This window comes from Panthera pardus, unplaced genomic scaffold (genome assembly GCF_024362965.1).
Source record: "Panthera pardus isolate Hobbes unplaced genomic scaffold, ASM2436296v1 HiC_scaffold_26, whole genome shotgun sequence".
In the NCBI taxonomy this organism is placed as follows: domain Eukaryota; kingdom Metazoa; phylum Chordata; class Mammalia; order Carnivora; family Felidae; genus Panthera; species Panthera pardus.
Genome location: NW_026526832.1, coordinates 32,431,085 through 32,456,527, shown reverse-complemented (window position 1 = coordinate 32,456,527; position 25,443 = coordinate 32,431,085). Strand labels below are relative to the sequence as shown.

At 50.2% G+C, this 25,443-nt stretch overlaps 1 protein-coding gene across 3 annotated transcripts in view; it reads left to right on the top strand.

The window, feature by feature from the left end:
- The window catches only part of LPIN1 (lipin 1), a 129,292-nt gene that overhangs the window by 33,084 nt on the left and 70,765 nt on the right, over positions 1–25,443 (top strand). For 2 of the 3 annotated variants that reach the window (XM_019451692.2, XM_019451709.2), the window contains exon 2: positions 2,092–2,148. In XM_019451692.2, the coding sequence (XP_019307237.2) occupies positions 2,092–2,148 (57 nt within the window). Of the gene's footprint in view, positions 1–2,091; positions 2,149–13,518; positions 13,758–25,443 lie in introns of those variants that run through there. The other variant, XM_019451706.2, reaches the window with a different exon arrangement.

Sequence of the window (25,443 nt, the reverse complement as noted above, 5' to 3'; positions counted from 1 at the left end):
GCCACCCCTCCCTCTTCAGCACCCCCCTGCCCTCTCCTTGGCTCACCTCCTGACCATCCTTTGCTGGAAGAGCCTTTACATTTTTTTTAAGTTTATTTATTTTGAGAGAGACAGAGACAGCACAAACCGGGGAGGTACAGAGAGAGAGAGAGAGAGAAGGGGAGAGAGAATCCCAAGCAGGCTCCACCCTGTCAGTGCAGAGCCCGACGCAGAGCTCGAACCCACAAACCGTGAGATCATGACCTGACCCGAAACCAAGAGTTGGACGCTTGACCGACTGAGCCACCCAGGCACCCCTGGAATAGCCTTTAAATTCACTCCTCTGCCTCCGATATCAGACGTCAGAATGATCCTGTAAGACACAGGTCTGCTCCTCCCACTCCCTGGGGCTCCCACTGTGCCCACCGACTGTTCTCAGACTGTGTTCTCTGGAACCTCAGGGTTCTGCAGCCAAGACAAGGACTCTGGGCCCCTTCCCTGATACGACTGAAACAGTTCCCGTTCTGTCTGGTTACGTATGGCCTCCCAAAGGATTTTGTTCGAGGAGGGCTTTTCTCTAAAGGAGAAAATGGCCCCACGGTCCCCACGTCTCCTGACCGTGGACCTATCGAGGGCCCCTCGTGTCTCCTTGCAGTGACTGTTCTCCCATCACGGGGGCCTCCCCCAACTAAACATACGATGCCTTTGTTTCTTCGAACTTGCTCTCTTCCCTGCTTGGGAAGGCCTTTCTCCCTCCTCTCTTCTCCAAGAGCCCCCTTATCCTTCAGAAGCAGCTCAGACCTTCTGTGGATGGCACGGGATTCTTCGCATTCCCTGCAGGAAAGCTGTTGGCTCCCTCCTGTGCTCCCACGGGACCCTGGGCCTGTTCTGGTGGCCTCAGCCATGACAAATTTTCTACCTGTCTTCCGGGCCACCCCCTGCTAGATTACGAGTGACTCAAGGGCAAGGTTTGCATTTTTATTCACCTCTGCATTCCCACTGCCTCCCTCAGTACATGACCCCCCGAGAGAAACCCGATAAACAGTGATATCAAGTAACAAACACCACGAACTATCAGCCGATCAGCAACATGGACTGGAAAAGCTAAATGCGTCCAGTGGGTCGCAGGTAGGGTGACAGGGTGAGAGGGTGACAGGACAAGGGAAACAGGCCAAAAGGGCTTCAAAGGCTGTTGACTCCGGGCTGCCGTAGTTGAACTTGGAACGTGTATGTTTTTGAGTATCACTTGAATGTGATTTGAGGCCTACGTAAACGTGACACGTCCCTTAGTGTGGGGGCCGGACCTCGGGGCTCCCCCTGGGGCTCCTGTAGGAAAAGGAGACAGGGCAGGCCCTGCTTCCTTAGGTGGGGGCCACACCGGCAGTCTCCCCAGCTCGTTCGTGTCCCCTTCCACCCGAATGAATGCACTCCGTTAATGCTTACAACACACCCGTTGGGTCTGGGGTTACTGTTACGCCCATTTTACAGATAGGAAAACAAACCTTGGGGCACCTGGGGGGCTCCGTCGGTTAAGCGTCCGACTTCCGCCCAGGTCACGATCTCACAGTTCGTGAGTTCGAGCCCCACGTCGGGCCCTGTGCTGACAGCTCGGAGCCCGGAGCCTGCTTCGGATTCCGTGTCTCCCTCTCTCTCTGCCCCTCCCCCTGCTCTCTCTTTCTCAAAAATAAATAAGCATTTAAAAAAAAGAAAAGAGGAAACAAGCCTTGTGCAGCGACAGCTAAGGAAGTGTGCAGGCAGCCCTTGATGGCGTGCCTTCTGACCCCGACTCCCATCATTTCTCCACATGGCCCCACGTGTGCTTGGGGAAGGGGGAGAGGTGAACACAGAGAGAGGGAGGAGAGAGACTTACGACCTCGTCATGCGCCCTAGGTAACCCAGACCTCACAGTCTCCGCAAACACGCTCAGAGAGAACTCAACACGTCCTCACCGCCGCTGTTTTCTCTCGAGATAGAAATACATACCGTAAAATTCGCCCCGTTGAAGCTTATGGGCCAGTGGGTTTTCGTGCATTCACGAGGCTGTGCCGTCGGTCGCAGTGTCCCTTTCCAGGACGTTTCCAGTGATTGATCTCTCACGTGTTTCTTTTTCAGATTCCAATGATGAAAGACCCTGGATGGATCAGAAACGTGTGGTCTTCGAACATTAATGTGAGTGAAGTTGCTGTGAATGGGCTAGTTTGCTTTTGCGTTTCAAAGATGAGAGAAGGTACTCTGACACACGGTGGCGCAGCGCACGGATGCGTGCCTCGTGACCAGCACTCCGCCCCTCCCCCGTGCTTGCTCTGCTGGCCCGCAGCTCCTTGGGAGCGACTGAGATGTCCGGGACAGAGCTAACAGCATTTTGGGTGGTTTCTAACCTCTTCTCCCTGAATCCCTCCTCCCTCAGGCACGGAAATGGTTTTGTCACCTCTGTGATTAAAAAGCATTCCACGGCTCCCTAGTGCCAATAGAAAAGGTCATATTGGTGCCCATGGCCGCCGGTTGGACGGTCCTCGTGGTGGGTGTGGTCACGTGTATCTAATAAAAGCCCTTGCAGCTGTCCCCAAGCCCCTTAAGCCCCTTCTGCAGGTTCCGAATCTTCCTCCTGCATCCTCTGACTCCTCTGTCGTCCTGCCTCGGTCCCACGGCCCTGTGCCTGGTCCCCAGGCCTTAGGCCGGGCCCTTTGGATTGTCCCTGTGACTGTATTTAGTGTTTTTCTTCCCACTCTGTCCACGGATGCTTCCTTGTGGATCTCCCGAGGCTGCAGGCTCAGCTGACCGAAGGCCCAGCTTCTCGACTCCTCATGGGTCTGGCTCGCCGAGCCTTTGCTGCTGGGGAGGGAAATCTCGTGGTCCCCTCCGACGCCTCCCGTTCCTTCCTCATCGTGCCCTCGCCGTGCCCTGGAACTATATACCTTAAGCTGCAGCAACAGCGTACGACCTGCTTATATACCCCAGAGATCTTTTCCTGTGGAGGATAGACTCGAGGGGCTAAGTTTGGGGGTGGCCAGGCTCAAGAAAAGGCTGTTGGAATGATCCGGGGAAGAAGTGGTAAGGCCTGAACACGGCTTTGGCCCTCTGTGGGCTGTCCTAAGCCTTGGCCATACAAAACAAGAACAACCAGTCTGGAGAGGGACTCGGGAACAGAATGTGGACCAGAAGGATTTGCAAGGGGGCTCAGGAGGCCGGATGCGGTGTTGGCCAGAGTGAGAGATTCTCCCGGGGGGTGAACCCGCAGGCCTCAGTTAAATGAATGAAGAAGGCCTTGCCCCACGGACTCTGTGAGGAGCGGTTCTGTTTCTGAAGGGACTGGCAGGGACGGGGCCCAATCAGAGGCCAGGAATCCTGGCCAGTGGGCAGTTACTGGCAGTTGAGCCCGCAGTGAGGGGAGCCATCCTCCATGGTGGAGAGAAGAGGCAGGAAGTCCTGGTAAGTGAGCCTCTCCTCCTGGCAGGCTGGCAGTCGTGAGGCAGTCCGAGGCCGCCTCCCAGGGCCGAGTCCCCATTCCAACAAGATAGGAGACAAGGGAGAGCAGATGAGAAGGAGGAAGTTTCTGTCTCGGGGGAGAAGTGACAGAGTCTTGACCATCTAAGGCAGGGGAGCTGGATTAGGAGTTCAAGTCCTGGCCTCGGACCTGAGGCTCGGCCACAGGGTCCGGGCGTCATCGGGCACGTTCGCTTCCTACTCCGAGCTCCGGCACCTAAGGTGCACACGGGGGCTTCGTTCGGTCACGGACACGACGTGCTTGCTGTTGCCCGCAAGGCGTCGTGCGGAAGAGAAGAGGGGTTTGTGACTCAGCGCGGGCGGGCGGAGAGCTTAGACGCGATTCAGAAATATGCTTCCGAGGCAAAGTGAGTCTTCTGTAGCGTCTTGAAGGAGCCATCGGTTAGCCAGGCGTGGAGGGAGGCGGCAGCATGGTGAGCCTGGGGACCCCGGAGCATGTGGTAGGACCAGGGGAGCGGTGGCAGATGAAAATGGAGGAGAGGAGGAAGCAGGGGTGCCAGTGGCGGGGGGCCGCGTCTGCTTTCCCGAGGACCGTGAACGTTACCCCCCAGGTAATGATAATGGGGGCGGGGGGCATGGAAGGTCCTTAAGCAGGTGATGCCCCGTCAGATCTGCAGCCCCTTTAGAGGCTAGTCATGGGGTGGGCTTGGAAGCAGTGGGGGCCCGTGAGGAGTTCATTATTGACCTGCGGACCGTCTGAATGGAGGTGTCTAGAAGGTAGAAGTCTGGTCTGGAGCCGGGGGCAAGGTGTGGACTGGAGATACGGCACTCTGTGCGGCTGGCGCCTCCAAGGGAGGGCTCTGTGTGCCCGTCCTGTCCCTCTGGCTCTCTCTGTGCAAATGTGCTAGGTGCCAGGGATTCAGTGATGAATGTGTCATGATCAGTCTTTTTTGGTTCGAGGGCTCACCAACCAGTAGAAGAGGCAGCAGAATACGGAATGACACAGGGACAGCACCTGGTGACACGGGCCATAACGGAGTCACGCGTGGCTCATTAGGGCGGAGAAGCCTCTGCCTGCTTCTTCGTGGATCTGACGTCTGCGGGAAAGCTTCCCCACAAAGTCTAGTTCTCAGTTTGAATACCGTAGCTCTGGGCAACAGAAGCCCAAAGAAATACAACCTCACCAACGCACCTGCTGCCTCCACCGGCCCCCCTCCCCCCACCTTCCCGACAGAGGTTCATTCAAGACAAAAGGCCTTGAATTCTGGAGGGACCGTTGAGCAATGAAAGGTTCGCCCAAGCTGCTAAACCCATCTTGCTCCGGGAGGGGAGGGAATGTGGTGGAACAGTGTGTTACGTGAAGCCTGGCTCATCTTCCCTGTTGTGCTCACGACCAGCAGCATGTACTTGAAAATACCTCCCCCTTGGCCATCCTGTGCTTTGATTGCAACAGTTCTTAGAAGAGCAGCATTTCTCAGAAACCTGGGTTACCCTGGCCCAGTTACTTGAGACTTGCTGCTTTGGGTTTGAAAAGTTGTCTTTAAGTTGTCAAAGGACTGGATTTAAAATGCAGTCGTTTTGGAGGGAGCATATTTGGGGGGGGGGGCGGGGCGGGAAGTGATTCTGTCCAGATTTAAATTTAGTTTTGAAAACTTGTATCAAAGCACTGCGGGTACCCAGTTTCTAGAAAATCAACTAGCAAATACCAGCCACGGTAGAGGGTCACGGTCTCCTGGTTCTACCTCTGGTCTGTTTACCTGTCTCCACGTTATCCTGAGGCTTCCGCTCTGATGGAGGAGAATCTAGCTGATTCTCATGGAACAGGCGCAAAGGCATTCTTGTTTCTTACGCTCTGCCGCTTTTGTGTAATCTCACCCTGGTTTAGTTGGTTCTGTGCTCAGACTCTGCCTTTCTCATATATGGGGTTCTTTTCCCCGATGTGTTCTTCCTGGGGGAGGTGTGTTTTCCCTGGATGCTTTTGCCTCATTAGGAGGAGAAATGTGTACTTCCCACTCTCTGCTCCCCCCCACCCCGTCCCCCGCCCCGACACACTGTCCTTAAGCTTTTACTTGATTCTATCACTTGGAAACCATCGCTTTCATGATTTTTAAGCCCATACTTCCTTAACAATATCTTTGATGTGCCCTTTAAAAGGTGCGTTTAATATGTACTTAAATATTACTCAGCCATCGAAAAGAATGAAATCTTGCCATTTGCAACGGCGGGGAGCTCGAATGTATTATGCTAAGCGACATAAGTCAATCAGAGAAAGACAAAAACAAGATTTCACTCATATGTGGAATTTAAGAAACAAAACAGATGAACATATGGCGGGGGGGGGGGGAAGAGAAGAGAGGGAAACAAACCGCAAGAGACTGTTAACGATAGACAACGAACTGAGGGGTGCTGGAGGGAGGTGGGTGGGGGAGGGTCTACATGGGTGATGGGCATTAAGGAGGGCACTTGCTGGGATGAGCACTGGGTATTGCAGGCAAGTGATGAGTCACTGAATTGTACTCCTGAAACCAGCATTGCACTGTCTGTTAACTAAAATTTAAGAATTAATGCATATTTAAATTTTACATTTATATAAATACACATACAAATAAATGTATTAAAAAAATTTTTTTTTTTAACATTTATTTATTTTTGAGACAGAGAGAGACAGAGCACGAGCAGGGGAGGGGCAGAGAGAGAGGGAGACACAGAATCGGAAACAGGCTCCAGGCTCTGAGCGGTCAGCACAGAGCCCGACGCGGGGCTCGAACTCACGGACCGTGAGATCGTGACCTGAGCCGAAGTCGGACGCTTGACCGACCGAGCCACTCAGGCGCCCCAAATACATGTATTTTAAACATTTTAACACATTTCCAACATCTTAAGCTGTTTTCAACAGCCTTTAAAATATTAACTCGCTGTCATTGGGATCTGTTTTTTTCTATTTGGATGACCACGATTTTCATGTAGTTCATTGGTTTTCTTCTTTATTTAATAGACCTTTATATGGTACTTTATGTGATGGGTTCTTTCCTAAAAGCATTTCGACCACACTGACTCGTTTAGCTTCTCACAGTAGCCCCGTGAGCTGGTCCTGTTATCGTCTCCGTGTGAGAGATGTTGAGCCACTGGCCCAAGGTCACACAGCTAGTGAGTGGCGGGGTTAGGATCTGAAGCCATGCCTTCCGGCTGCAGAGACTTGGTTCCTAAGCACTATCACCAGCTGCGTCCGAAAGAAGTTTCTCTTGTTGAGCCGTTTCTAATTCTCTTCGTTTACTCCCTGCACTGAGTCCCCTTAGCATGGCCTCTGCCTTCCCAGACTCGCTCTCTGTGCAGGTGCCCTTTTCCCTAGAATCTCTTGCCTGGAGACGGCCTTTCTCCCGCTCGCTCTTAAATCCTGCATCAGAGCTGTTATGTTCGGAGGCCCTCACGAGGTCCGCTGTCACCCAGGTTCTTGTCTTCTTCTTTCTTAATTTATTCTTTGCAAATAACCAAAAGCTGGAGGTCGTTTTTTATGCGGCCTCCCAGAAAAGGGACACAGAAGACAAGTCTTCGAATCCTTGCATGTCTTGAACTCTTTTTAAATGTGGTTTCCCGGGTGCCTGGGTGGCTCTGTCGGTTGACTTGTCCTGACTCTTGATTTTGGCTTGGCTCGTGATCTCACGGTTTCTGAGTTCGAGCACCGCATCCGGCTCTGTGCTGGCAGGGTGGGGCCTGCTCGGGATTCTTTCTCTCCCTCGTGCTCTCTCTCTGCCCCTCTCCTCCTCGTGCGTGCTCTTTCTCTCTCTCAAAAATAAAAAAATAAACATTTTAAAAAATAACAAAAAAATAAATTCGGCTTCCCATTTGATGGTTTGGTGGGAATTAGAATTTGAGGCTGATAATAATGTTTCACAGAATGGTGAATGCATCATTTCACTGACTTCCTTTTTTCTTTTTTAATTTTTAAAAAATATTCATTTATTTTTGAGAGAGAGAGAGACAGAAACAGAGCATGAGCGGGGCAGAGAGAGGGAGACACAGAATCCAAAGCAGGCTCTAGGCTCCGAGCCGTCAGCACAGAGCCCGACGTGGGGCTGGAACCCACGAACCGTGAGATCATGACCTGAGCCACAGTTGGATGCTTAACTGACTGAGCCACCCTGGTGCCCTGACCCTCCATCATCTTTAAATTTCTTCAGGGGTGGAGTTCCCCCCTCCTGTTTATCATTTCATGTTGCTGCTTTTCCTCAAATGCCTGGTGATTTGTGGTTGTCTGTTTTTAGTTAGCATGGATGGAACAGGAAAGTTGCCTGGGAGCACCGATGGCTGGAGTTCCTTTGGAATAAAGAGCCAGGGAGCTGGCTGTGTCCCCGGGGGCCACGTGGCTCTGGCTCGGGCACCTGTTTGAGGTTCTCCTGGGCTGGTGGCCCCTTTTCTTCCTTGTCCAGCAGGTGCCCCATGACAGTCACTGCGTTCCCATCTAGAAATGCGCTGTGGTGTCTCTTGCAGCCAATTGGTTGTTTGTTTTTGTTTTTGTTTTTTAGCAAGAACCATTACAACCCCACTCTGCAATGTTTGTCCCGCATGGATTAGTGACACCGTACTAGCACAACCAGATGAAGCGATAGTGCAATTCATTAGAAACTTCTAGAGAATGGTCATTTTCTGTTCGGTGAATTCTTCGATTGTATAGAGATATCCCCAGGCCCCTTTTTCATTTGCGAGTTGAAACCTCGTACGAATGTCTCATTTTAGCGTGTATTCACAATCCTCCCTTTTACCAATCCCTTTCCCCTCCCCAGTGGGCAACTTGTTCTGAATTTTGTGTACTTGTTTTCCCTTGCTGGAGACGCTGTCTATCTTCTGGATCTTGGTCTCTTTGAGAACAGAGGCATCTCTTCATGGTGTATCCCCACAGTGTATCACATGCTAAGCACTCAGAAATGGCTTGTTGCATAAATGAGTGCATTCTTGGGGACTCCCCTCCTGCTTCGTTCTTGATAAGGGTGTTGGCATTAACACTAATACACGCTTCATTTCTTTTTGTTAGGATGATTATATTTTTATTATAGCTGGGTCCTTATCCTTCTTACTATGATGAATATGTGTTTGCAACCAGGCATTATGACCCATGAAATGACATTTAAACATTTCTTTAAAAATACTACTGAAGAATCACTATATTGTATGCCTGAAACGAATATTACGTTGTATGTTAAGTAACTGGCATTTAAATAAAAAACTTAAAAAAATATTTATGGAGCGGATATTGTGTGCCAGGCACTGTGCTAGATACTTACACAGAAATGGTCTTTTCCTTCCTACAGAGTCTATCTGCTGAAGAGGGATTTTACAGTAATCGTACACACAAATGGAACATTCTAACTCTGATAAATCCTTCAAATAAAAGACTTAGAGAACAGTAAGAGTGTCTAGCAGGGGGAACTGATATAGTCAGGGAGGTTAGTGGTGGTTGAATTAGGTTAAAGAATAAGTGCGTAACCAGGTGAAGAGGTGAGAAGATTCCATGTAGAGGGAAGAGCATGTCCAAAGGTCCTGCGGTAGAAGGGAACAGGGCAAGCATAAAGGAATGGAAATGATCCGGTGTGGCTTGAGCTTGGCCTGCACGTAGAAAAGGGGAGCCAGGGCAGCAGTGACACTTGACGTGCGGTCAGATGTGTGATGCTGGCTCTGGAGGAGCGTGTGTGCGCACTCACGTGTGTGTGTGTGTGTGTGTGTGTGTGTGTACGTGTGTGTGAGGGTGATGCGCCCTCATTCTGATGCTCTCTAGCTGATCCATCTGTCTCTGGGTCTCCCGAGGACCCTGTGGCCCAGCAGAGCATTGGCTGAGCAATACCACGCTTGTGTGGATTCAACGTGAACAGAGCAGGACGTGATAGAACTAAACAGCACTGGCACAGGGATACATCCTTGCCTGCCCACCCTCGCTCCTGGCCTCCATCCATCCCTCCCATTTGAAATTCAAAAAGCTCCCAATGGATTTTTTGGTCTTACGGGGCTTAGAACGTCCTCTAATTAGGTTAGTGACGCCCAGATCTTCACTTACGCATTCCCAGGCGAGGTGGGGGCGGGGGGAGAGGAGAAAGTATCTGGTAATGTGTCACCTATTTTTCAAACAATTACAAAATTTTTTTTTTACATTTATTTATTTTTGAGAGACAGAGTGAGGCCGAACGTGAGCGGGGGAGGGGCAGAGAGAGAGGGAGACACAGAATCCGAAGCGGGCTCCAGGCTCCGAGCTGTCGGCCCAGAGCCTGACGTGGGGCTCGAACTCGTGAGGCAGAGATCATGACCCGAGCCAAAGTCGGACGCTTAACCTACTGAGCCACCCAGGCGCCCCAGTGTGTTATATGTTTTAAAATTAAAGTGAATTCACATGAGTTTCTTCTTTTGAAACTATCTCAGCATCCTTTGAAATAGTTAGAGATGCCCAGGGGTGCCACGGACACCGGATTCACGGTTACACCTGTGTGTTTGGGGGGATGGGCGGGCAGTGATGATGATGCACGTCTGGGCCCACGGAGTCACCCTGCAGACAGGTCAGAGCTCACGATCCTTTATGCCCATTTCCTCGCTTTCCAATATGGAGGCCGAGGTCTTGAGGTGACACGTGCAGGGTCTCATAAGTGACAGAGCACAGACTGGAATCCAGGTTCCCCAGAGCCACACCCTACCTAGGATACCCTAGATTCCTGAAAAACCTGTGGGATTCTTTTTTTTTTTTTTAAACATCCTCACTGGGGCGCCTGGGCGGCTCAGTCGGTTGAGCGTCCGACTTCGGCTTAGGTCATGATCTCGCGGTCTGTGGGTTCGAGCCCCGCGTCGGGCTCTGGGCCGACAGCTCGGAGCCTGGAGCCCGTTTCGGATTCTGTGTCTCCCTCTCTCTCTGACCCTCCCCCGTTCATGCTCTGTCTCTTTCTCTCTCAAGAAAATAAATAAACATTAAAAAATTAAAAAAAAAACACACAAAAAACATGCTCACTGTTCTGGGAGGGAAATACAGCATTTGGTTGAGGCGCGGGTCAAATCCAGTGTGAAGAGTGGGGGTAGCCACTTTCCCTGTAGGGACTTGGATTACCTTACAGATAGAACCTGGGTTCCGGATTCTACAGGTAGAATCTGGCTCAGGGACAGATCTGAAACTGTCTTTTGAAATCAGCTTATTCTTGGGATCAGTGTGTGTGTGTGTGTGTGTGTGTGTGTGTATTTAAAGTTTTTGTTTAAATTCTAGTTAGTTAACATACAGTGCAGTATTGGTTCCAGGAGTAGAATTTAGTGATTCATCACTTACATACAATACCCAGCGTTCATCACAAGTGTTTTCCTTAGTGCCCGTCACTCATTTATGTAGCCCATCCCCCCACCCCCGCTCCCTCCAGCAACCCTCAGTTTGTTCTCTATCATTAAGAGTCTCTTATGGTTTGTTTCCCTCTCTTTCCCCCCTTCCCATATGTTCACCTGTTTTGTGTTTTAAATTCCACATATGAATGAAATAATATATTTGTCTTCCTCTGATTGACCTAGTTCACTTAGCATTCTACTTTTTGGCTCATTGCAAACAGCAAGATTTTTTTTTTTTTAATGGCTGAGTAATATTCCATTGTGTATATCGCTTGGGCTGCTTCTTTAATTTGACTTTTGTAGCTAATGCTGCAGTACACAGAGGGGAACACGTTTCCCTTTGAATCAGTGTTTCTGTGTCTTTTGCTGACCTAGAATTCTCACACTGCTTCTGCAGAAGACAGAGCAGTTCCGTCTGGAAGACAGGAAGAAGGAGAGAGCTAATTCATTGAGTCAGGGCTGGGAGTAGCAGTTGGGATTCCAGTTCATTTTGCTGCCTCATGTTTGGAAAACCTTCCATAAGCCCTTTCCGATCAGGGGTCCGGCTGGGAACCCCTGGGCTGCAGGCCCAGTACAGATTGCCCGGGTCTGACCTCTCTCGCTAGGTCCTTATCGCCGCCATCACACATTGGGATCTACAGACAAACATAAGCTTGTTCTTGCCTATCAGCCCTTGGTACTAGACTTCCATTGCTCTGTGTCCTCACACAGGGCTTCCCGCAGGTTCCACAGCTTCGGTTATTACACTCGGAGAGGGGTCCAGCCCTCCCTTTCACACTGGATCGTTCTCTCCCAACCAGGCAATGCTGCCATCTCTATGGTTCTCAGGTCTGATGACCAGCCCTGGATGTGGCTTTGCGGGTGCGGTCTGACCTGCAGAGAAGACTAGAAAAAAGGATTTCCTTTGTTTCAGGCCAACAGACGTATCTGTGCAGCCCAATGTCACGGGGTTGGGAAAACGCAGAGCTACGTGATCTTATTCTCCTGAGGCTGGCAGGTCGTTACATGAGCTGGAATCGCATGGCCCGTTGAACATGCTGGCTTTGGTAACACCCCTTCCGGTCTCAGAAGAGTACTGCACCCTGGAGTACACTTTGGAAGATGAGAATCACAACTCCAGGAGCAAGTGAATATTTTTTAGCCCCCAAATTTTCATTAAGGAAGAGTTGACAAGATCTGGAGAAACTATAGAAAAGGTTAGTAAAATAAAATACAATGGTTAAAAAAAAAGAAAGGAAAACTAGTATTTAGTTGAAAGGATTTGTAAATATTTTATGTACCACTGCTTTCCACTGCTTTCTCTTACCCAGGACAGCTGAACTTGCCACGTTTGCGCAATTCACTAAAAGGTGCTGCATGGCATAAGGACAAGTCAATAAAAGCGATGTGCAAATCCCAGGTGGTTACCAGAACCTACCACCCTTTTGACATTAGAACATTCTTTTTAGGACTCTGCGGTAACCACAAAGCTATCCAAGGCACCAAGAGCTGGAGGCGGAAGAAAAAAATTCTCTTCCTTGTAAGAACTCATCCTTCAAATGTGCCTTTTCCATTAAGATTCAAAAGCACCATCCAAAGAAGACGTGGGCAGGGAGAGGCAGGTTTCAGAGGCAGACGTCTGGGAGACTGAGAGGGCTGGCTCCCACTCTGGATTTTCCTGAAGAATGAGGTGGCCAGTGGTCCATGAATGGGTATTTTCAAATTTCACCTTCTACACTGATGTGTAACATTTGGTAGTAAGAACAGAGAACCCCACTTCTTTTTTTAAAAATTTTTAAAATTATGTTTATTTATTTTGAGAGACAGAGAGACAGAGTGAGAGTGGGGCAGAGTGCGGGAGGGCAGAATCCGAAGCGGACTCCAGGCTCCGAGCTGTCAGCCCAGAGCCTGACGCGGGGCTCGAACCCACAGACCTCGAGATCATGACCAGAGCCGAGGCTGGACACTCAACCGACTGAGCCACCCAGGCGCCCAGAGAACCCCACTTCTAATCTTAAAACTTTGGGCTCTCAGGGCCCCATCTGAGCAAAGACTTTTGATGCTTGCGTGGAAGTCATGTCTTAATTTCGAAGGATTCCATTCTGACTGTGGAATAACCTTACATTTTACCACCAGTTTAAAACTACCTTTAGTTGATTAGACAATAATTCAACACTTGTATCTTGCCACCATTCATAATTCCCCCCATGAGTTAGGCTTCGTATGACTTAAGAGTTCTTACATAGCCTTAAATTTCTGGGGAATTGATTTTTTTCCCCCTGCAACAGTATCTAATACAAAAATCTCTTTTCATAGATGTACTAGATAACTCCAAATTTTTCCACGCTTGGTAAAAAAGGGGTGAGTTATTTTCCTCCTTCAGAATATCCTCAGTTTGTTGGAGGACTGCTTTTTTGCAAGTCCCCTCCCGTTAGCCCGTTGTGAACTCAGAAATCGGCAAGGCAAAATCCGATTCCGTGAAACAAAATTGGGTGATGCTATGCTCCCAGCTTCCTATCCGCCCCAGTGTGGACCAGGCTCTGCTCTGAATCCAGGGCTGGGCTCAAACCTGCCCCATGGAGCAGCCCTACTTCGTCCTCATTCATCTCTCTTATCTCTCTCCTCATCTGGGCACCCCCAAGTACTGACATCATAGCCCCAGCGGTGTCATCATAGTGGGCCACCTAACAATGAGCTTTTCCTGGAGCCCTTACAAAGGAAAGGATGATGAAGAAGAAGAGAAAATAGGAGGGAGGAGGGCTTCGGGGCAAGATGAGGAGGAAGGAGAGAGAAGGGCAAGACCAGGGAGGAGCCAGCCATGCCTATTCTAACGAAGGCCAGTAAGGGGCGGCCATGCCAGCTGAGAACTAGACAACAAGGAGAATGAGGAAGGTTGACCAGCAGGCCAAAGCTCCCATGAGCAGGGACCTCCGTGCGAAGTTAACGAAGTTGAATGATGTCCTGCCAATATGTCCTTCAACTTGGAGAGAGAAGGCTTTTTTCTAGCAGCTAAGGTAAATGTCAGGGAGGGAGGGTGGAGCACAATGAGGTTTTAACGGTTTGCCTATATTATATGTCAAAATCTACCCCATGCTGGCTTCTCGGGCCCAGAGCTCACCGGAGGATGGAATCAGTTGACTGACATTCAGGGACCCTAAAGCCTATACCAAGGCTCTTGGCATTTCAACTCTACCTTCCGTTAGTTGGTTTGCTCCGGGGTTTTATACAAATCCCATCATCTATTAAGTGTAAATGCCTTCTCATGGAGTCCTTTTTTCTAAAAAACATTTTTTTAAAATGTTTATTTATCTTTGAGAGAGAGAGAGACAGAGTGCGAGCGGGGGAGGGCAGAGAGAGAGGGAGACACAGAATCCGAAGCAGGCTGAAGTCACATTCTACATGTTCTTGAACTCTGGCCCAGTTTATTATGGGGTAAGCCCAGTCATTTAAAATCAGAATGGAATTTGTAAAAAAATTCGGGCAAAGCCTAACTTAATTCTTTTTTTTAATGTTTATTTATTTTTCAGAGAGAGAGTCAGAGAGAGGGGGAGCGAGACAGAGCACAAGTGAGGGAGGGGTTGAAAGAGAGGGAGGCACAGAATCCAAAGCAGGCTCCAGGCTCTGAGCTGTCAGCCCAGAGCCCGACGCGGGGCTTGAACTCACGGACCGCGAGATCATGACCTGAGCCGAAGTTGGACCCTTAACCGACTGAGCCACCCACGCGCCCTCTCATGGAGTCCTAAGAAGGATAAACCATGGCCATATTATAAAATTCTAATTTATAAAAATGATCTTTCCAATATTTTATCTTATTAACATGGGAAATGCAAAGGAAATGCCATTTAGACCTATGTACTGGCATCTGGCATGGAGTGTATTTTCAGGAAGTTCTCCATGTCGGTGCCCAGCTCTTTCTCCCGGACTCCTTGGGGCTTTGGGTCTTTACTAACCATCTTATATTAAAAACATGTGGCAATGTCAGACGAGCGATCCATTTTTTAAAAACAAAGCTGCAGAATGTATTCAGATTTCACCAGTTTTTCTACCAGCTGCTTTTCCTGTTCCAGGATTGAACCCCAGATCCTCAATGGCACTGAGTCGTCCCGTCCCCTTGGTCCCCCTCAAGTCTGTGACAAATCCTCAATCCCCGTTCTTTCCTGAGCCCGACTCTTTTGAAGAGTTGCCTCAGTTGCTTTGTTAGAAGGTCCCTCAATTTGGGCTTGTCTAATGTTTTATTCCATGATCGTGTTGAAGTTGTCGTGTTATTGGGAAAAAGGTAACAGAGATTACGTACCACCCCAGTGCGTCCTACTGGGGGACACGTGGCGTCACTGCTCATCGCCGAGATGTTAGCCTCAATAGCCTGGTCGACGTGGTGTAGGCCAGGACTTTGCACGCCGAGTTCCCTTTGTAATTACTAAGTATTCTGAAACCTTGTAAATATTCTCTTCCTGCTTTTACCTTTGTGCACCAGCCTTAGCTTCCATTGGTGGGTCCTGCCCATGGCAGTCATTACTGGGGTTTTATAATGGTGGTTTTCCTACTTCCCCCATTTTTCTAAACTTATTAATTGGAATTCTTCTTTAAGGAAGAGTTACATCATCATCATTCACCTTTTAATTCAGTTATTACTTATATCCGTATGGATTCGTAAACTTTTTCGAGTTATTTGGGTTGTAATCTAATAGTGTTATCTTGTTGAACAAGGTCCAGATTTGGCCATCGGGAGGTCTTCTGGGTCGGTTCCTGTACTCTTCCGACATGCTTGCCCATCTTCTTTCTTTTTCTTTCTTTTTCTTTTTCGTTTTCGTTTTCGTTTTCCTTTTCCTTTTCCTTTTCCTTTTCCTTCCTTCCTTCCTTCCTTCCTTCCTTCCTTCCTTCCTTCCTTCCTTCCTTCCTTCCTTCTTTCTTCCTTTCTTTCTTGGCACTTCCTTTACTTTGTGGTCTCACAAGACTCTCTAGGAGCTTTTGCTATTTCCCCTGCTTAGGCCCTGGAATCAGTTCTCCAACAAACCCTAGTTTCTTTGATTGGAAATGGTATTTACTTATTTTTTTAACTTTTTTTAGTGTTTATCTATTTTTGAGAGAGAGAGTGAGAGACAGAGTGAGAGCATGGGGAGGGGCAGAAAGAGAGAGAGAGGGAGACACAGAATCCGAAGCAGGTTCCAGGCTCCGAGCTGTCAGCAGAGAGCCCAACATGGGGCTCAAACTCACAAACCGTGAGGTCATGACCTGAGCCGAAGTCGGACACTTAACTGACTGAGCCACCCGGGCGCCCCTGGAAAATGGTATTGAAAAACCAAGACCTGTGTGTGTGTGTGTGTGTGTGTGTGTGTGTGTGTGTGTGTGTTCATTGCTACTGGAGGGTCACTGCTTCTAGTCCCTCTCAGTGGAAAGAGATAAAAATATTTGCATGTATAGTAACCCATGCTTAGACCACATGCACATTGATCGATTAGTCGATCGGTCATCTATCCATCCATCTATCCATGCATACATCCATACATCAAATAACAAACGAGTTCAGATCTGTAACTCTTACCTTGTTTCTCTGTGTAATTTGTCTTTTCTCTGGCTGTCTTTGTGATTTTCTCTTTGCTTTTATTTTCACGAGTTCAAGTACGGCATGCCTGTGTGCACATGTGTGTGATATTTATCTTGCTGGCTTGCTTGGTGTTCTTTGAGGATCTTGGATCTGTGGTTTGCCGCCTGTCACTAATCTGGAAAATCCTAGGTCATTATATCCTTACATATTTCTTCTGCCCTGCTCTCTCCCTGTCTTCTCCTGCGATTCCATTAGATGAAGGTTAGACCGTTTGATATTGACTCAAGCTCTCAGATGCCCTGTTCTCCATTTTCATTACGGTATGTTTTCATTTCTAGCGTTTCCATTGGATTCCCACAGTTTCCATCTCTCCAATGAAATTACTCATCTGACCTTGCGTAACGTTTACCTTACGCATTACAGACTTTCACCTGTTTGTTCATTTTAGAAAAAAAAATCCACATCAGATAGTTCGAACATCTATGTCATACCCGAGTCTGGCTCTTACTATCGCTGTCTCTTGGGAGCGTATTGTTGTTGTCGTTGTTTTCCTTACCTTTTCATTTGCTTCATGATTTTGTCCTTGGAAGCTGGACATCTTGGTAGAACCGTAGAGACTTAGACGAGTTTTGTTTTTATCTCCAGAGAGGGACCTGCTCTCCCTCCTGGTGGGCCTTCGGTGTGGAGGCATGAGCTACTGTGGTGGTCACCCTCAGTTCCCCACCTGTCTGGTTCCTTTTGGCACACTTTGTGTTGCAGGCTAGGGGTGGGTTTATCGGAGATATATGCTTTAGACCTTCCCTTTGCGCTGAACTTCAGAGAGGGTTCCTTGGCATGTTATTTTTTTCTCTCCTTGGCTCTTCTCGTTGCCCTGCGGTTCCCGTTGGCCTGACGGTGTCGGGTGGTGGGGGTAGAGGGTCTCTGTTGTTTTGACTAAACCTCTGTGGAGGCCGGCCGCCTGTCTCCGGGTCTTGGACACCTGACTTCCTCGTGTCTCCTGTCCCCGAGCAGCAGATCCAATAGCAACCGTAATCTTCGAGTAGTAAGGAGCGTCCACAATATTTTGCGGTGTCTGCCCCTACTCTGATGTGGCACGAAGATGTCCGCGAGGTTTTTTTGCGGGTGTGGGTGTTGGTCACAGGCACGGTTAATACGACCGCGTTTGTTACAGACCCTCACAATGCAAGGAGATGCGAGTAAATTTGAGTTAGAAGTCAGTGAGACGAAGACTGAATTTGTTGCCACGAGAAGTTCATGGCTTTGTGCTTTCTATCCGTGGACCCTTTGGACTCCTACCTAGTACCCTTTGGGGGAGAATTCACGGGATGAGGCATGGAAGACAGTAATCACAACTCGACCTTGACCTGTGACCACAATCAGGTGGGCACCTCATCTCTCTTGAATTAACATTAGCTACCCTGTACTGTCAGCCTCGACCAAAATCTCCCCCTCCCCCAGAAAACCTCTCCACGAAGCGAGAGAGAGAGAAAAAAAAAGAAGCGTGCCGAATAAGCATCAAACCGGAACAGGATGCGCATCACAGGCGACCGGCTGAGAGATTACGGTGACGGGAAGAAGTCTCATCCCTCTGTCTAGTCAGGCTGATACAACGCGCTGCACAGTGTTGTCACGTGAAATGACAACTGGTTGTCAAGCAGGAGCATTGACAGCACCGTTTGTCACCCGCACCTGGTCCCAGCTTACCTGGTAATGGGGCGGCCATCTTGTCGGCTCATGGCCTCTACCCAAAGGCAGAAGGAAACTTCTGGTATCCTGTGCGACAGGGGCTAGTTCTGCACCCCAGAGCGAGGCATGGCCAAAGTCAGGTGCTCACCCTCTTTTGAGCCCTGGGAGAGACCCAACGCGCTTCTGAGTTGCACAGGTGCTCAGAGGTTTATCTCCCTTTTAAGGAGATTTACTCACATCCCAAAGGGGCAGAGAAGGAATTTATAATAAGTGTTGTATAGTTAGGGCTCTAAGGAAAGGGGGGAAAGGAAATGTTTCTCTCTCTCTGAGCGCACCAGGGAGGACTGCATTTTTTTTCTTGATTCGTATTGACCCTTATGCCGTTGGAGCTGCGATTGGACAGTGCCCTTCACCAGACTTGGGAGGGATGACGGCTGGAGAGAGAGGCTGGAAGGATACTGAGGAAGTGTTCCCCTGGACGCTGAGGCAAGGGAATAGTGCTCTGTCATCTTTGATATCCCTTACAGGGGCCTGCCGTCTTACTTCTGTGCGATATGAGTGCTCTGCCTTGGGTGAAAGGAAAATTTAGCTCGGCTCTCCTGAGTCCAAGGAACCTGTGCGTCATTCCAGGAAATCGACTTTCACTTTCTTGAGGGATTCCATCCTGGGCTAACTGAACCCAGCCCATCATTTCGGCGTTTACTCAGCATGTCTTCTGAGGCCTCCCTCTGGGCCCAGCACTCACTGGACACTGGGGGAAAAGAGGAGAAGAACACGAGTGTCTTCTCACACTCAAACTGGGGAGGCGACCCCACATTTGCAGCACAGGACGTTCAGAGCTCCCCATCCCCCCCACGCCTGTATTGTGCCTTCCCGCGGGACCCGTCGTCTGCCAAAAGTCTTCCCCATCCTGAGGCCCCAAACCTGATACTGTGTTTGTTAGCAGTCTCCTGAGGGTTCATCGCAAATAAAAATAATAGTGATTATCATCGTTATTACCGCAAAGCTCACAGAGTGGACCATGTAGGGTGAATCAGACATCACACTAAGTGCTCTAGATCATTTATTCCTCCAAACAGCCCCGAGAAACAGGTGTTTTGAGCCCAGTTTAGTAGAAAAGGAGACTGAGGGTCAGGGAGGGCAAATATGCCTTCCCTGAGATCAAATACCTAGCAAGAGGTGAAGCAGTCCCGGCTCAGCTTGGAACCACGCCCAGGGCGCCTCCTATCGGCCTCATGGTGGACCCTGCCTTCTCTGCTTTTCGCTAGCACCTCTCTGTGGCTCCTTTGAACATGTCTTGCTGCACACACACACACACACACTCATGCATACATGTGCGCGCGCACACACACACACACACACACACACACTCACTCACTTTGCTTGAGCTGGCTTGTATGGGTTTCACTGTATGGACAATTGGAAGAAATGTACGTTATGCGGTGGCCCTCGGCATGGGGGGCTGGGAGAGGGGAGGATGGGCTTTGCTAGAGACTGGCCGTGGCCAGGATACGGGATGAAGGGAAGTAGATTCTTAGAGCACGAGTTCTTAGAAGTGATTGGACCGGAGAATCTCATGGGGGAGTTTTGCAACATAACCGATGCTGGGTTCTACCCTCAGAAACTGTGGTTAATGCATGTGGACTGTAGTCTGGGCATTCAGAGAGTTTTTAAAAAAAATTTTTTTAGGTTTATTTATTTATTTTGAGAGAGAGAGAGAGAGAGAGAATGAGAGAGAGCGTGGCAAGAGAGAGGGAAAGAGAATCCCAAGCCCGATGTGGGGCTCAATCCCATGACCCGGGGAATCATGACCTGAGTTGAAATCAAGAGTGGGACACTTAACTGACAGAGCCACCCAGGCACCCCCCGCCGGGGGGCCCCGAGAATTTTAATAGTTTCCCGGGTGATGCCAATATGTGGCGAGTTTTGGTGGGAAACATTGCTTCAGCATATTAGGTGCGGGTTAGAATATCCAATTCTAGCAGGACGTTGTTTATTCTATGAACAAGAGACGAGATGAATGGCTTTTCAGGACTTGAAATCCTCAGAGTGTAGAGCTACTTTCCTCAAACAACCCCAGGTTCTAGGTCAACAATTAAAGAGGTTGTATTTAGGCTCGAGGCAACAAGCAGGTGCCAGTGTGGGTGACTGTAGGCCGAGCAGAGCAGTGTTTGAATTCTGTGTGTTGCCAGATGTTATCAATTATTGGCAAATCCAGTCAGTCCTGGTCTGCTTTCCTAACTGTTTGTTTAGAGCTGACAAAGGATTGTATTCACTTAGCATCACAGATTTTATCTTAACTGGTAGCAAAGTCCCATGCACGGAAAAGCCCAGTAGGCGAGCAATTAACCCTGAGGTTGGCCCTGACCTCACCCCACTGTAACTAATTGGCTTGCACAGTGTCTTCTTGGAGGGAACCTGATTTCTTCTGGAGCCATCTGAGGTCAGAGGCTGAATGGCTGTGCTTAGCTGTGTGGTCTGGGTTCCTGGAGGGGATCTACCTTCACCACTTCCCCTGAGCCTAACTACACCACCCGCCCCCCCATGTCCAAATGCCATCCCGCTGGGAATTAGGGCTTCAACATAGAAATTTGTGGGAAGGGGAGGTGAACATTCAGTCCACAGCAAATGCATCTCTCGGTGGAACTCCAAATACGTTTCCTTCTTGGGTAGATGCACCTCGGACACACTCGTATGGCCTTGCCAGTGGTTAAAATGTTGGAAGTTCCGAAACACTGATTATTGGTCATTGTCCCCAGTTCCCTAAGTGGCCTTGTTTTATTCCTGCCACCTCAACTGCCCGCTCCCTTCCCCTCCTCACCTCCCTAATCCAGCTGGACTCTGCTCTGCCGCGCCTGGTGTCCATTGTGATTGGCACATGTTCAGGCCATTCCAAATAGTGTGACGATCATTCCTGGGGACTGGCAGAGACTGTTCACTGTAAGGCTGGGGAAGAGCCGGGAAGGGTGAAGTCCGTAAAAGTCCGCTCAGACATACTCACCTGGAGTTTCCGTCGCAGGCCACGACTTCCAAGGTGTGTGGGCTACTTTGTAGAGGTCAAAAAACCAAAATTCAACGGAGTACATTGGAAGATCTAATTGGCCTTATGAAGCCATTCCCGTCTAGCAGGTAGAGAGGGGCCACACAAAATACTGTGGTTTTAACGGGGAGGAGGGTTGGGGCAAGAAATTAGCAAAAGAAAAGAAAGGATCGGTTCAGGCTAGGCCACCTTCCCTTGGGGGAAGGACGGGGAGCTTTTAGTAGGTGGCTGATCTCCTCTTCCCTTAAGGGGTGGAGAGGGTCTGTCTGTCTGACAGATCACCTCTTTGGTGCTGACCAGAAAATTCCAAATTTATTGGCTTAAAATTTCCACTCCTGGAGAAGTTGAAAGTGCAGTTTCCGGGGCGCCTGGGTGGCGCAGTCGGTTAAGCGTCCGACTTCAGCCAGGTCACGATCTCGCGGTCCGTGAGTTCGAGCCCCGCGTCAGGCTCTGGGCTGTCCGTGAGTTCGAGCCCCGCGTCAGGCTCTGGGCTGTCCGTGAGTTCGAGCCCCGCGTCAGGCTCTGGGCTGATGGCTCGGAGCCTGGAGCCTGTTTCCGATTCTGTGTCTCCCTCTCTCTCTGCCCCTCCCCCGTTCATGCTCTGTCTCTCTCTGTCCCAAAAATAAATTAAAAACGTTGAAAAAAAAATTAAAAAAAAAATAAAAATAAAAATAAAAAAATAAAAAAAAAAACAGAAAAAAAAAAAGAAAGTGCAGTTTCCTTTTGCTCTGCTGTTCTGGGGGCAAGGGATTCCATCTTGGTCTGGTGGCTTTCTTTTTAGCAATAGAGACCTGGGTCCTGGGTCCCGCAGGCCTCGAGGGGACCGGGAAGAGGGAAGAACAAGGTACTAGTCCCGGCAAAAGTATCTTTCTGGCCCTAGCCTGGCTCATTAGGAATCATCCCCATTTGGCTAGAGGAGAAAGGATGTCCCAGCCCCTGTTGATTGCAGGGGACACAGGCCAGGAGCTCTGCCAGGCCAGTCATGGGACTTGCTGTGGCCCCCCTCACCCAAGGGAGGCCAGTCAGGAACTTCCTTCACCCCTGCACACACCAGCCTGTCCTGCACACGCGGTTCCCACGCCCATAGTTCTGTGCCTCCACACCTGGCCTAGATTAGCCCACGAGAGCGCCTGCTCAGGTCACCAAGGTCAGTTGAACCCTCTTCCTCCGCGTTCGAGCAGGTCAAATCCCGTGGCAATGTACCACCCTTCAGTTCCTGGCAGCCCTGAGCCCGGCGACAGTGTTTCATGGGTTTTTGTGCCATTGGCCGTGATCACTACCCCAGACCGTGTGCGCACCGGGGACGGCGGCTCCGTCTGGCCTTGCGCCCCCGTGGAAGCCCCAGCACTCCCCACAGGGCCTGGCGCAGGGTGGACGCTCAAGAAATGAGCGTGCGTGTGCGTGGGTGGTGGCTGCTGTAGAGGGAGCGGGTGCGGGCCCCGCGGGCGGGCGGGCGCATCTCCCTCTGCCCCAAGCCCTGGGTTTTCCTTGCCTTGCTCTGTGTGCCTGGGTCCTGCGACCCCTTCAACCGCTGAGCGCCTGCCTGCCTGCCAGCCCAGGGCCGGTACTGGATGCTGCCCAATTCCTGTATCTGTTAGGGTGAACTGGGGGGCGTGGCCTCCAACGTCCAGGTGTGGCCAGCTGTCAGCCTCTCCCCTTTCTCTCCCTGAGACTTCTTTTGCTCTCTTGGGTGCCTCAGCCCTAATCTGTGACCCTCACTCCAGTTTGGGGGGGTGGGCCTTTGTGATTTGGTTGTAGACATTTGCTCCCCTGGTTCACCATCCCCCTCCTCCTCCTCCTCCTCCTTGTGGGACCCGGGGCCTCTCCTGCCTGCTTCTTCCCCCATGAAACTTGCTGTGGTCGGTCTGTCCACCTACACCCAGGGGACCCACTCGGTCTCCGGTGGATTTCCAGGCTGCTCAGTCTCCCGCCCTTCGAGGGGGTGATGTGCCGCTGGGTGGTTCATGATTCCCTCCTGATTCTTGAGACCCCCACAAGGGAAAGTCCATGAAGCCCCCTACCTCATCAGGGCCCCCCCAGCCAAGGACTGCCCTTGGATCCCGAGGAGGTCCCCTCCCTTCCTGAGAGCCCGGCCCTCTGGGGGGAAAATGCATTGTTCTCTCTTTAGTATCGCTTTTGCCCTGGGCACTTTCTGAGCTAACTGACCGATGCTATTCTCAGTGCTGTCAGGAGACCAGTCATCTGTATACCTACTGACACTGTTTCCTGGGGTCCCGTGAAGAGGGGCATTCACCCCTCCTGCCACCCCCCCCCCCCCATCCCCTGTGCAGAGCCCTTTCCGTTGTGTGGGTAACAAATCTGGAAAAGTTCAGAATTCCCAGGATAATACAGTTGTTATCACTGGCTAAACGCCGGGAGGTTTCCAGCTAGAACAGGGCCGATTTGATCCCTCTCCTCGCAGACTGCACAGCGAAACTGCACCATTTGAGGAACTGTCCTTCTTTGGTGCTCTCTGCCTGTCCCTTCTAGGAGGGAGCCCAGCAGCCTGCTGAGTCCTGGAGCTGAGTGAGCTGGGCATTTTCTCTGGATCACAGAGGGGCCGAGCGAACACATCCTTCGGGGCGTCGCCACTCCCTAATGTATGGGGTCTTCAGAATTTAAGAATGTTTTGGGTCAGCAACTGCCCTCTGAATTTTACACGATGGACTTTGCCATCTTCAAAGTGGATCTGCTTCCCATTTTCCAGATTTTGAAACTGAGTCTTTAGAATCAAGGATGTGTGTGTGTGTGTGTGTGTGTGTGTGTGTGTGTGTGCGTGCTGTTTGCCCTGGCTTCACTCAGCCCTTCCTTCTTCTTCCTCATCCCTGTGGTTCCTTCTTATCTTCCGAGTTGGGCTGAAGGCGGTAGGTGCTGGGATTGGCCAGGGGGATCACCTCAGCTCTCCTGGCTGAGTCACAGCTGGGTCACCAGCCCCAGGAGCTGACAACACAGCAAGGGCCCTCCCAGGGGGACTCCAGACAGGGCACGATTGCAAAGTGAACCGTGAAATGGGATCCAGTGCGTAATCCTCTCTTCTGGAGGGCTTGTCTGAGAAGACTCCCCCCTTAGGCATTTGGCTGTTTAGATGTTGTGGCAGTAATGGGAATAGCAGGGGAAGTTCCAGGGCTCACTTGGGGTGACTTGGGGTGAACCCCAACCCCACTCTGCCTCCAAGTCCCTCATTTGCAAAATGAGTGCTTTGGACTCGATTTTGTTAGGCTTTCAGACCTCTAAGCCTCTAAATTTTAATAATTCAAGATTTATTTTAAGCAAGCTCTTCACTGAAGTGGCTTGGAGTTGGACCTTCCTTCCAGAAAGCCTTTCCAAGTAGCCTTGCTTCTTGACCCTAAGGCCAGAAGTTCTGGGAGGGTAGGGAGTATACGAATGCTTCCTCCTGGGGGTCTGCCTGCCGCGGTGTGCATTCCTAACCGCCGTCTCCGAGACACATCCCTGTGGAGGAATCTCATCTGTAATCGATGATCCCCTTCGTAGCCCCCTCCTCCCAAATGCCCCTGGCAAGGGGTCACCTGCTTTCCTGGGGACAGGCTGCCTAGATGGGAGTCCCCCCGAAGGCCAGCAAGAATGTATCCACAGGTGGCCAGCTGGAAGAAGACACATCACCTGGGCAAAGCTTCCAGGGCAGAGGACCCCATCTTCCATCTAGAGCCAGCCTGACTTCTGCAGTGATGCCTTCCCGACATCTCCCCTGGGATGGCTGAAAAGCGTCTCAAGCTTCGAGTGGCCAAAAGCACAGCCCTGAATTTCCTCCCAAGGCTGCTGCTGCTTCTTCCTTCTGCACCTCAGTAAAAAGCAGCATCATCCCATATCCTATAATTCACAGGTTTAAAGCCCTTCTTGGACTACCTAAACTTCTTGGTTGGGCAACAAAATCCTAAATGTTTGGTCTCTGCTATCCCTCCAGCCTCTCACAGAGGGCTGCCTCAGGACCTTTGCACTTGCTGCTTCTGATCTCTAGAAAGCTCTGCCTCCACATCTTTGTAGGACTCCGGTGTTTCTTGTCGTTTACGATTTCTGTTTAAGTGAGCCAGCCTGTGATCATCTGATCTACCTCTTTTTGCCACCCGCTTATTTATTTATTTTTTCATTATTTGTTCCTTGCTTTGTCTCCTTGTTGGAGAATGGAAGTTCCAAAGGGGCAGCGTCCTGTCTCTTGTTCTGAGCAACATTTCACGGTGTTTGGAACAGAGCTTGACAAGTATGCTTAGTGAATGGACGCAGCAGGGGTGCTTGTTCATTGGGAGAAAGGATGAAGGTGAACTTAGGTTGAAGAGCTAAGTATAAATTGCAGTATGGTCAGTAAGGCTGACTGCCGCGACATGGTTGTAGAAACTAAGGTTCTGGGTCAGAACAGTTAAGGGACTTGCTTGAAGAGTAGGTCTGAGATGGCAGCCGCCAGGCCCTGGAGGTT